General features: G+C 39.3%; 1 protein-coding gene across 15 annotated transcripts in view; it reads left to right on the forward strand.

Annotated features, from left to right (window-relative positions):
• The window catches only part of NPAS3 (neuronal PAS domain protein 3), an 876,176-nt gene that overhangs the window by 804,812 nt on the left and 58,909 nt on the right, over positions 1-12,455 (forward strand). For all 15 annotated transcript variants that reach the window (XM_054529993.2, XM_054529994.2, XM_054529997.2 and 12 more), the window contains one exon: positions 4,526-4,644. In XM_054529993.2, coding sequence (XP_054385968.1) covers positions 4,526-4,644 — 119 coding nt within the window. The remainder of the gene's footprint in view (positions 1-4,525; positions 4,645-12,455) is intronic.

The raw sequence follows: 12,455 nt of genomic DNA on the forward strand, positions 1-12,455 counted from the left end.
TACTCAATCTAAAGTCCTAAACTGCATCCATTTCTAGCAAGGCTGGGAGCATATGCCAGTGGAACAATTTGGCTTTATCAAGATCATTGCAAAATGAACCAACACCTCTCTTGCCTTGTAAAAGTAATTTTGGATAATTGCTCTTTAGTTCGTCCTGTGTGCACAGAACACCTAAAAATGAAAAGATTCATTTAGGCAATGATGTGGGAAAAGAATGTGTTTAACTTCATGTCTTAACAACCTATGGCAACTCCACTTCTCCTTTAAAAGGAAAAATACACCTTACTTACTTTTGAAGAGTAACATTTTCTCAAAACGTTTTTTTTTTTTTTTTTTTTCTTTTCCGCCCTCACACATCAGGATTTGGTGGCAGCTGGAGGGTTCTGACACTTTAATTACAGTGAAAACACTTGAAGTATACTGAAAAAGAAAGGTTCTTGGCTGGGCACGGTGGCTCACACCTGTAATCTCAGCACTTGGAGAGGCCAAGGCTGTGAATCCCTGGGCATCATGGTGAAACCCCACCTACAAAAAATATTTAAAAACATTTAAAAATTAAAAAATAGCCAGGTGTGGTGGCATGCACTTGTGATCCCAGCTACTCAGGAGGCCGAGACAGGAGAATCGCCTGAGTCCGGGAGTTTGAGGCTGCATTAAGTTATGATCACGCCACTGCACTCCAGCCTGAATGACAGAGCAAGACCCTGTCTCATTTGAAAAAATAAAAAGAGAGAGAGAGAGAGAGAGAGAAAGGCCCTTTTTAAAGGCATTGGCTTCATACTCTTACAGAGACCCTGGAGAGAATACTGAAAATGTTCCAGACAAACCTGGCCCTAGTTTCAACCCAGTGAGAACTAGGTGGCTCCCAGACACCTCCTCTTTCTGCCTTCTTTACCGCCTCCTGCCCCTACATAATAACAAGGGGAACAGCAACCACACCACCAGCTAGGGAATCATGAACAGATGTGGAGTAATTCAGATATCATTTCACATTATGGTGGCATTTGCCAACATAAAAATTATTACTACTTTTGCTGTAAATTTTCCTGTAAATTTTACAAAATATGCAAAAACTGACATTTCAAGAGCTGAGATAATTTAGGTTTATTAAAAAGTTGAGACCTTGAGATTGAGCCAAAAAGTGTATATTTCTTTATTTAGCTTTTAGTTGTGTAGGTCTGGTTCTTTTTTTCAGCTCCTAGTTTATAATTCATAGGGCAGAGCTGGGCGCAACTGGGCTTTGACCACTTAATCCAGCTTTACCCGTAGATTTTTCCTGTGTCTCAGGCAGCAGATACAACTTCTCTAAATCCCAGATTTCTTATCAGAGCATGCAACAATTATGACCTGCCTCAAAAAGTTGACAGAAAAGCATTTCATATCTAGAAAGCTCTCTAAAATGCTTCTTAGACATAAACTGTTGCCACTGTCTTTATAGAGCACTATTCCTAAGGAGGCTTTTCTCCCTACTCCATCTTCTCATCCTCTCTTCGCCTCATCCCACACACATGCATGCATGTGCACGCGCACACACACACACACACACACACACTTTCTCTTCAGTGCCACAGTGGCGTCACACACCACCAAGGCTGTGCTGCCTTGGCTCTCCCCCCATAGAACCTTCATCAGAATCACGCCTCTCACGTCAGACAGTTCAAAAGCATCTCTTCTAAAGCTGCTGCTCTCGTCTGTCACATGCAGATAATCTGTCTTTTCACATGAGAGACACCATTGTCACAGATGGGATAAACCAAGTGTATTTGCTAGCCCTTGAGAACCCATGACCATGGTGTGTGAGCTATGAATAACTTTATTATAATAAACGTGGCTCCTTACTTGTGCCCCTGTCCTCAGAAGTAGGAAGTCATCTGGAATTTCAGTAGAAATTGTCATCAGAAACCAATCTCTTTCTGGGTTGCCCTGTCTCCTTCTCTTGGACTCTCCATACCACATGCTCTTGAAATAAAGCTTGAAGTCTAGTTTTGATTTTTAACATCAGCTTCACTGGGGCAAAACCGACCTTAACACTCCTCTTACACCAGTTGTCCTGGGTATAATTAACGTTGCCCCTGTATGTTTAGGCAACTAACATACTGTTGCAACATGTGGTACGGTGCCATACTCCTGCCTCATTCAGGGCACGATGCCGTGATTGGCTCCACAGCTCACGTGAAGCTTGTGTCTTCACCCAGCTGGAAGCACCCAGGCTGTGGTCTCTGATGTGCCCTCTAAGTGTTTTACTGCGCAGTTCTCCATATAGAAAACAATGATTTCTCACAATGCCTGCATTACCCACCCTTTCTACAAGTTTGGTAGTTCCTTCCTTACTGGGTCAGGGGCTCTAGGACCCCAGCTCTAAAACAGATTTCACTTCTCTGGGAAGTTTCATTTTTCCTCAGCAATTGCAAACATGATCTTGCTGAACAGAGCTGAATTTTTAAGGCTGAGTTTGTGGTATGGTTCTGATGGCTTCACGTTAGTTCAAGTCTCTGAGGACCAGTGCCAATAAATGTGAAAGGAACAACAGTAGATTGGTATACTTTTCCATTTCCACCAGGATGAAAAAAACTGCTATAAATTAAGTCTAACCTTAAATGTATAATCTGTCCTTGGGAGAAAAAAAAAAAGGATATAGCATCTTCAAGCTCTCGGCATCCCTTACGAGAAAAAATTGGTTCTAAGGGTCTCTGATCTTGTGTTTTAGTAAAATAGAACTGCACGGCTGACTGACAGTTCTGATCTAAAGCATTTACATTTAAGTTTTGATCTCTCTGCTTTTGATTAAAACTAATGAGCTCATTTAATTCAAAATGGGAATCTCTGATAAGAGAAATAAGGTTGATGTGATTGGATTAGAGGGGCAAATTAAACTCTTAGAGCAGAAGTTTGTGCTTATATAGTGTATTAAAAAGCTGTTGGCGTATTATGGCGTGTTAGATGATGAGAAAAATTTCATAGTAATTCATATTTAATCAGAAGAAATGAAAGTACTAAATATAACATGGCTCTGCTTTTCCCTCGAGTGATAAAAAGCTGTACATTTAAAATGACATCAGAGTCATGCTCTCTAAAACAAAAAAAAAGAGGAAAACCTTAAGAGAGACACATAAGAAAGGGACACTTGTCAGAGATTCCATCACCCCAGAATAGAAATGCCACAAAAATAGGAAAACATAGTCATGTTAAGATAAAAATGATAGAAGAAAAGCCCCAGACCACAGATAGCAAGGTTTCTGTTATTACAGTAGCTCTCATTCTTCTTTCATCTGAGCACCAAGTTTAATATGAAACAGAGATTACTCACCCTTAGAAATATATGGAATGCATTTCATACTTAAAATTTAAAACTTGTTTCGCCCATTTTTTTCTCTTGTTAATAACTGTTTTCACATATATTTAATTCTTAAATCTCTTTATTACACACATTTCTTTACCCTTACTCCAGAGAAAATTAGTGTTAGCATAGGGCTATGCTCAAAAGAAATCCTGTTTCTTGGATATTTTTTTTTTTTACTTTTGAATAAGAAAAACTTTAAAATAGTATTTAAGAAGAGTATAGAGTATTAGGCTTAAAAACCCCAAAATTAATTTCTTTGCCAGAAAACACTTACATTTATAAAATACCTTGGAAGCTTGTTTTTTAAAGAAAATAGATTTTTACATTGCCTTCTGACCTGTTTGCATAAAGGTGTTTTTACATCAGCAAGACTGCAAACTACCATTTTAAGTTTCATAAGCAAAAACATTCTACTTAGTCTAAAAGCACATAAAAGGACAGAGTGACTATCTTGTTTAAGAGAGGAAACCATTGTTTCCTCACATCAGAAGCAGAGAAGTGGAAAAACAGACTGTTTCCTATTTGGGGGGTTGGGGTTGAAAGCTGCCGTAAAGTGACAGGAATGGAAAGTTGATATCGTGAGTAGTTTTTGTTTCTGTCTATACATCCCATTCTTATCCCTCCATGTCTTATGTATGCTTCTTACTCCCCATGATAAAGAAAACCAGCTCCGAGGGGTGAGGACATTGGTCAGGACATGACTCTTCAACTTTGATAGTAGATCCCAAACCCCCAGTAGGTAAATGGCACAAGAATGGATTATCGGGGAGAACAAAGAGCAAGCCTTCCTTACCCTTTATCAGAAGCATCTCTGCCTGTACCTTGGTTGACCTCATAAATCTATGGGTCCTTGTTTTTCATGACAGTTCTCTCCATGTGCACCAGTCCAGCCTCAAGTAAACAGCAGTTACTTATGACTAGACCCCACTTAGGCAGCTGCTGGAAGTGAAAAGGCCTGAAAAGCTCTTGTTAGAAACTGGAACGAGGTTACTCTAGACACATTAATTTTTCTTTTTTATTTTCTGCAAAGTAAACATTTTCTAAATGAGGTAAATTGATTACTACTGCTCTTAGCACCCATCAGTCATTTATTTTTAGTGAACTCAAGGATTGCACCTGAGCTGTAGCTATGAGGGGCTGTGTAAAGATCTAAATCATGTGTGTCTGTATTTTTGTATTCCTCAGTGGAGTCAACCAGCCCCAGTCTGCTAACCACTGACAACACTCTTGAGCGTTCCTTTTTCATCCGAATGAAATCTACTCTGACCAAACGCGGTGTGCACATCAAATCATCAGGATATAAGGTAAGCCGGTTCTGGGAGGGGAGACATTGCTGTCTCAGGCCAGTCCTAGGTAATTTGCATTGAATTTTCCAGCTGCTTTAGGTCCATATAATGAACACATGTGATCTCGAGGAGCCCATAGGCTTCCTAGTCATCTTCCTGTCTCAAGACAGGAGCTTCTTTACACCTCTCCTTCTCACTTCAGACATTGCTGGTGCACTAAAAGCCCCAATATAGTGTCTTTTCTTAAAACATTGATTAAAAATATGCCAAGTGCTTCAGCACCTGCTGGAAATTCACTTTAATAGAGAAGGTGAGCCAATTTCATATCAGTCCTTAAGATGAGTGCTCTAGGACTGCTACTTAGGAGAGTTCCACTTCTCTCGCTTTCCCCTTCAAATTCTCACTTTCTCTTTAGAGAAAGGCTGTCCGTTTTAATAACATCTTAGCCACTGAGATTTGTACACATAGACGAGAAAATCAGGTGGGATATTAGAAACCTGAATTTCAAAACTGTATTTATGGAACATGCAGTCACATCTTAGCATTCATAGAATACTCGATATACATAAGTTCCTCACAAGCAAAGACCAAGTCCAGAGTCAAAATCTAAATTGTCATCATTTTAAGGTTAAGGATATAAAAGCCTTCTAATCTCAGGAAATGCCAATGTTTCAGTTACTATAGCAACATAAATTAAGACCTATGAAATTCATGAAATGCCTTTGGCAACCAGAATCTTATCAATTTTACAACACACTAACCAATCTCAAACAATATTGATTATCTGTGGGAGGGCAAACGGAAATGGCATGTGCCATCAATGTCGCCAGCGTTGTGACCTTCCCCAGCTTTAGAATTTAGAACTTCTGATAGTTCAGTTCTTTAAAGTGACTGTTGTGTTATCGGGGATGGTAACAGCCAGTATCATTAGGCCTTCAAAACCTTACCTAAGCCATCAGGAGACTAGCAGCTGTATAGAAGTGAGAGTCAGGCACTTTCTTTGATATTAATTCTTCAGAAAAACAAGAGAGGTGGGGAAGCAGATCCTTCCAAGAACGACCTTTAGCTGAGCTGTCCTGGAGTCTAAAAGGCACAAGTGGAGCCTCCTTAACCTTTAGCAGGTGCGATGCAGAGGAGAGGCAAGTGGGCAGCTCCACCTGCTCTAGCTCCACCCGATAGAGGCTTCTTACAAAGGAGTGCGTTAAGGGAAAGAAAACAGACCCTATCCTTAGGACCATTTTCTATTGCCCTACCTTGCTGCATTCATTAGCTAACTATGTAGCCTTAGCAAGTTTGGAATTCTATAAGCAGACCACAGATGTTGAGATTCTTATTATTTTAATGCTAGAAAGACACATTCTTTGCATTTCAGATTTTAGGAACCATGGGGCTTCCTTTCTCTTTTCTGTCTCTTGGCATTCTTTCTTCACCTTTATTCATTTTTACTGGTTTGGAGGGGCACATCCCAGGAGGGAAGAAGGGTGACAGGAGTGAGATATAGTTTCAAATAGCAATATTAAGTATAATTCAATATTATTTGATAATTTAATGTTGATTAAAAATTTTTTCATACCACAAACTAGAGATCATAAAGTAATGATAGCTAAAATTAATAACAGCCAGTATTTAAGAACACTGCAATATGCTGGGCATGATATAGTTCTCATGTGTTAGCCCTTACAACATTCCTAAAGTATTTTTGTTTCCATTTTACAGACAAAGAAACTAAGGATAGAAAACTAATTAGCATTCTCAATGTCATATGTGGAAGGAGCAGAGCCAGGGTTTGAACCTGGGGAGTCCAGCTCCATACCACATGCACTTCACCACTAGGCTATACTGCTATGCAGATAGCAAAGAAAGTGTGAGGGGGCGGCTGATGAGGGCAGGAGGCCACTTTAAATGGAAGATTATAAAAGTTCACTCTGAGGAGGTGGGATGTCACCTATGAGTGGTGAATGAGAAGGGACCATCATGCAAACAAATGGAAGAAAGATGTTTCTGAAGCAACTTGGGCTTAGGATTAAAGATGCCTTGCAGTAAGAATGGGCCTTCAAGAAACAAAAGACGTAAAAGTGCAACCTTGAACATCCAGGATTGGAAAAGATTTAGGAGCTATTCCAGATCCCATCAAATCATGTAATGTTAAAGTGACCATACTCCCCTGACATACCCTGTCATCAGGTCTTTCTCAAGATACCATGAGAGTCTCCAGCCGATGCCCTACTCTCTTCCCCAGAACTACTACCAACAAAAGTTGATTCATCCTCTGTTCCCCAGTAAGATGAATCATCCAGCAGATCCAGCTCTTCCTCTCCTCCTCCTCATCTGCAGTGAACTTCCCTCATTAACTTTGTCTGAAAGTTAGTGAAGAGCTGAGGAGAGCCCATGGCATGACACAGCTAAATAACATCCCTATTTATCTGTTCATTCTCAGTAAGTAAATCCAGCAGCTTATAAAACATTCCGATAAAACTGGCAATCACCCCACCACCACACAATAAACACAAATAAAAAGAAACAGTGATAATCATTTCTCTGTACTCCCAATATTCCCCCTAATTTATTACCATTGTATGCATCTTTTCCCATAAAGATCCTAAGATGTCAAGCTTTGCTCAGTGTAGGCCACTATATTTCTGTCCGTTTTGCTTGTGATCTTGGCACATGGACCTTTGTAACTTTCTCCATCACTTTATCTGTTGTTGTTGTCATAGGAACAAAAGTACCACTTACTGAACATTGACTCTGTGGCAGCCACTGTGCCACATGCTTTACACTTACTTAATCCACATAACAGGATTATTTGAAATCCTCCTCTATGCCAGGCATGGTCCAAATGTTATATTCTATTATGATGCCCATTTTGCAGGTGATGAAACTGAGGTCTTAATAGGTGAAATACTTTGCCCATTTTCATACAGCCCTTAAGTAGCTACTGAAGCACCAGAATCGAATCCTCCAAGGCTATCCCCTTGGCCCCACTCTGCTTCACTACTTAAAGGATTATGTCCCAAGAATGGCTCAGGATGAGCTGACCTCAACATATGAACAAGTAATTAACTTAAATTTTTAAAAGAAAAACTTCTTGCCTGATTAAGACCTTCCCTCTGGGGCTCACCGTATCCCACTGCACTAGTGTATCGGTGCTTGGTGATCCCAGTGCCCCCAAGGAGTTACATAGATGTACTTCTTTTCCAGGACTCCATGCCTACTCACATTTCCCATCACCAAGAATTCTAGCCAAGGAAATACCAGTCTGCATCTGCTAATGTGAGTTGCTGTTGCAGGGTTTGCCACACCCCCTTCCTCAGGAAAGTCGCCCTCTCTCCAGTGAAGTTTCCCAAATATGAGCTGACATTCAATTGTTTCTGTCCTCATTTGCTTTGAAATCCACGGTAGCATGTTATCTGGACCAGCCACTTTTCATGCCTCAGGGGCTTCCCGGTTGTTTAGGCCTCACTGTTAGTCACATAGCATAGCACAGCTCTCATTTAAATGGCATTGCACATAGATTCTGCCTTCTTGATTAGGTCTATGTCTGAGGGAACTTGCTAGGTATAGCACATGGGGTAAAAGAAGATATGTAATCAGGGAAATTAGAGAAGGAAAGACTAATTGGGTCGCCTCCTTAGCTCCTGTCTTTGGAGGATAGTTTCCTTTGGCATGGGACTTTCAGTTTTCTAATCTCTTCTTAAATGCCCACCAGCTCCACTGTCGTTTCCGAAGTATTCATCCACACACATTATGATGTCCTCATTCTAATGGCACAGTAGACAGCCTCAACTGGCAAACAGGCAAACAGAAAATCTGTCATGTTTATATAATGCTCAGAGTGTCTTCAAACTCTTCACAGTGGTGAAATCTTCAAATACTGGAGTTCCTGCTATGACGTATGCAAACATATTACTAAGGGAGGGCGGATGCAAGAACTCAAGATTCTTAAAAATAGTCCCCCATCTGGGATGATTTGGGCATGGATTTACCTGTAGCTACGTACTAAATTAAATGACTTCTGAAATCCTACCCAGCCTCCTTTATGATATAAAGAATTCTAAAGAAAAAATAATTGGTAGTTTCACTAGTTTATTAGGATCGCTGATATATTTTAGCGTTAAGAATATCTGCATCTAAACATGAAGTAACAAAATTAACGAGAAGGTGCTAATTAGCTAAAGAAAAGTATTTTGCCTTCTCTAAGCCCAAACATAGGTGTCTTTTAAATTAGAAACTTCTCCTGTTACTAAAACTTTGTAGTTGCATATGCTCTGTGGAATAAGGTGCATATGAAATTTTAACAGATTTGTTTTATTTGGGGTATCATAGAGCCCTTTAAAGATTTGATAAAATCTATAGAGCCTCTCCCAAGGTAAGTTCATTTTGCATCATTTTATCCATTGGTTGCAGGTTCCAAAACCCTATTTAACAGTATGATATCTTCAGCACTTATTAAGACCCAAGTTAGTGCATCTTCCAGGACATATTCCATCAGTATCACAATAGCCCTTTCCTTCCTTCTCATTTCTCCCTCCCATTTATCCATCCAGTGTTGATACATATTGAAGTCCTATGCCTTTCTGCCACACTTTCACCTGGAAAACTCTTACTCAACCAGTATGGCCCCACTCAAATATTTTTTCATTTCCCCTAATGCATATAAGTAAAGTTATCCCTTCTCTTCTGTGCTAAATAGCATTTTGAGATTTTACTTACATTCTCTGTGCCCCATTTTCTTACCTGTAAAACCTAAACCAAAGAATTTTCCTACAGATAAAGTGAGATAACACAAGCTCAGCCAGGCATCTTTTTCTTCCATTTTATGATGTACCTTCATATAATTTCACCTGAACTTCACAATAATTATTTTAGGTAATTATCTCTGTTTCCTGAATTTTGAAGATAAGTAAAATGGAGGCATAGAAATACAAATTGACTTATCTAAAGTCAGATAAATGGTAAATGGCAAGACTGAGACATATCCAGATCTTCTGATTTCAAATGCCTTCTTCTTTCCAATACCCAGCATTGGATACTGGGTACTTTGTTATCCTGTTTTCTTCCCTCAGCACTTAGCACAGTATGCTACACATAGTTACCACTCAATAAATGTTGATTGAATTGAATTGCATGCTCTCTTTCCTTCTGAGATACCAATGAAAAACATTGACAGTACCAAGCCCTATGGCATACCACTAGGGGTCCTGCTAGTTGACATCAGTGTCTTTTACATGTGACTGTTGGAATAGCTATGAACCCAAATGATTGTACCGTGATCTGGCTCACATTTCTCCATCTTGCCTACAAGGATATTGCAAATCTTTATCGGTTCTTTACTAAAATTGAAACGTACTGGGTCCATAGTGTTCCCTTTAGCCATCAGTTGAAGATTCCATTCAGAAAATGAGAAATGAGTCATGTTAGCATCACTTATTTATCATGACTTCATGCTAGCCTCTGGTGATCACAATTTTTTGTTAAAATATCTTTGAAGAATTTTTTTGTCTGGATATAAACACTTCGGGGCTCTCTCTTTCTGAAAATTAGGATAATACTTGCCAATATCCTGTCTTCTGGAAAAACTCCATGATTTCTCAGAGATTGCTAAGAATATGTGACATATTATAATAAGAATGCTGATTCTTATGGAGTTTTAATCATACCAGGAAAAGTATGGCCTGGAGGTATGCCCAGCACTAATGTAGGGAACAATGTGGTAATGGTCCTTCTCTGGAGATTTCTAAGAGCATACACTGAACTCATCAGCTAGGAGTCTCTTCCTCCTCCCAGACAAGTGTGGATGGACTAGATGCCACCTGGATGTTTCTTCCTTATCTGAGATTCAGAGATGTTCCAGGTGTCCCGACATACTAATGCTTCTCCTGAAGCCTTTTGCTTCAGCTTTGTGTTGTCTTGAAATGATGATTACAGCATTCCAAGTTGTGCAAAATGTAACTGTCTTGTCAAATCAATAGGTGAATTTTCAGAGTCCAAAAATTCTGTCAACCCATTCAGGGTTTCTAAGGCTATGCATTTATTGCCTTTCAATCAACCCAGACACCCAAGATAAATTGAAGGAGAAAAAATTTCCAGGGTGGAACTTATAGGCAGAGGTTATCCTGATGAAAAATGCAAATAGAGGAGAGAACCAATAAAATCAAATTTTTTAAATCCTATTACCTCGTTTTAGGCTCTGCTCACCTCTGCACAATTGTCCATTACAACGTGGTTTCCGGTGTCATTTTAAATACAGCCAACATTGTTTCTGATCTTAAAGAATTTATTTCCCATTACCAAGGCATGACAGAAGTTCCAGCTTGGGATATGTCATTTCTGCTGGGACTAATCAGCTAGCTATTTTACCAACTAAAGGCATAATCACTAGCCATTCTGGGAAGTGTCTTTAAATTCTAAGTATGTCAGTGACTGCAGCCCAAGTATGTTGCTAACTTAAAGATCCTTCATTTTCCACTACAGAGATTTCAAGAAGCAGGTAGGGGAGGTAACAACATCTCTTCTCTGACTAATGCTGTATCTCTTCAGATCAGTTTTCTGAGCCTTTGCTAGCTATGAATAACAAAAGTGATGATCACTTTGAAAATGACATTGTTGATGAAAAAAGTAACAAACTTTCCTATATATAATGTCTTTTAACCAACTAATGCCCCTAAAAGTTATTGTTAATGCCTCTGTAAATACCTTCTCAACCTAATAGATTTATGTATATAATTATCACTATTATGAGACTTTGGCCTATTACAATGAGTTGTAAAACAGACCTAAGAACTAAAAAAACAAACGCAAGCACAAGTCATTTTTCTTCAGGACTTGCACTCTTAAACATGCCGAGATGCCCTAACAATAGCTGCAGAGACCCCACATTTCTGTTTCACTAAAGTAATCTCTTGACCTGGTGGTCTGAAATAGCAGTTACTAAACTCACAGAAATCAAAGGTTTCCAGATACAGGCATATCTTGGAGATACTGCGGGTTTTGTTCCGACCACGGCAATAAAGCAAACGTGGGAATAAATGAGTCACATGAATTTTTTGGTTTCCCAGTGCAGATAAAAGTTAGGTTTATACTGTAGTCTACTAAGTGTACAACAGCATTATTTCTAAAAAAAAGTGCATATCTTAATTTAACAATAATTTATTGCTAAGAAATGCTAACAGTCATCTGAGCCTTCAGCGAAGTTTTTGCTGGTAGAGGGTCTTGGCTCCATGTGGATGGCTGCTGACTGATCAGGGTGGTGGTTGCTGAAGGTTAGGGTGGCTGTGGCAGGTTTTAAAAATAAGACAACAGTGAAGTTTGTCACGTAGATTGATTCTTCCTTTCACGAAGATTTCTCTGTAACATGCAATGATGTTTGATAATATTTTTCCTACAGTAGAACTTTCAAAACTGAAGTCAATCTTTTCAAACCCTTATCAATTAACTTTATAGAATATTCTAAATCCTTTGTTATTTCAACAATGACCACAGCATCTTCACCAAGAGTAAGGTCCATCTCAAGAAACCACTTTCTTTGTTCATCCATAAGAAGCAGCTACTCATCCATTTAAGTTTCATCACGAGACTACAGCAATTCAGTCACATCCTCAAGCTCTACTTCTGATTCTAGTTCTCTTGCCATTTCCACCATATATGCAGTTATTCCCTGCACTGAAGTCTTGAGCACCTCAAAGTCATCCATGAGGGTTAGAATACACTTCAAACTCCTGTTCATGTTGATATTTTGGCCTCTTCCCATGAATCACAAATGTTCTTAATGGCATTTTGAATGGTGAATTCTTTCCAGAGGGTTTTCAATTTTCTTTGCCCAGATTCGT

Source organism: Pongo abelii, chromosome 15 (assembly GCF_028885655.2).
Source record: "Pongo abelii isolate AG06213 chromosome 15, NHGRI_mPonAbe1-v2.0_pri, whole genome shotgun sequence".
Lineage (NCBI taxonomy): Eukaryota > Metazoa > Chordata > Mammalia > Primates > Hominidae > Pongo > Pongo abelii.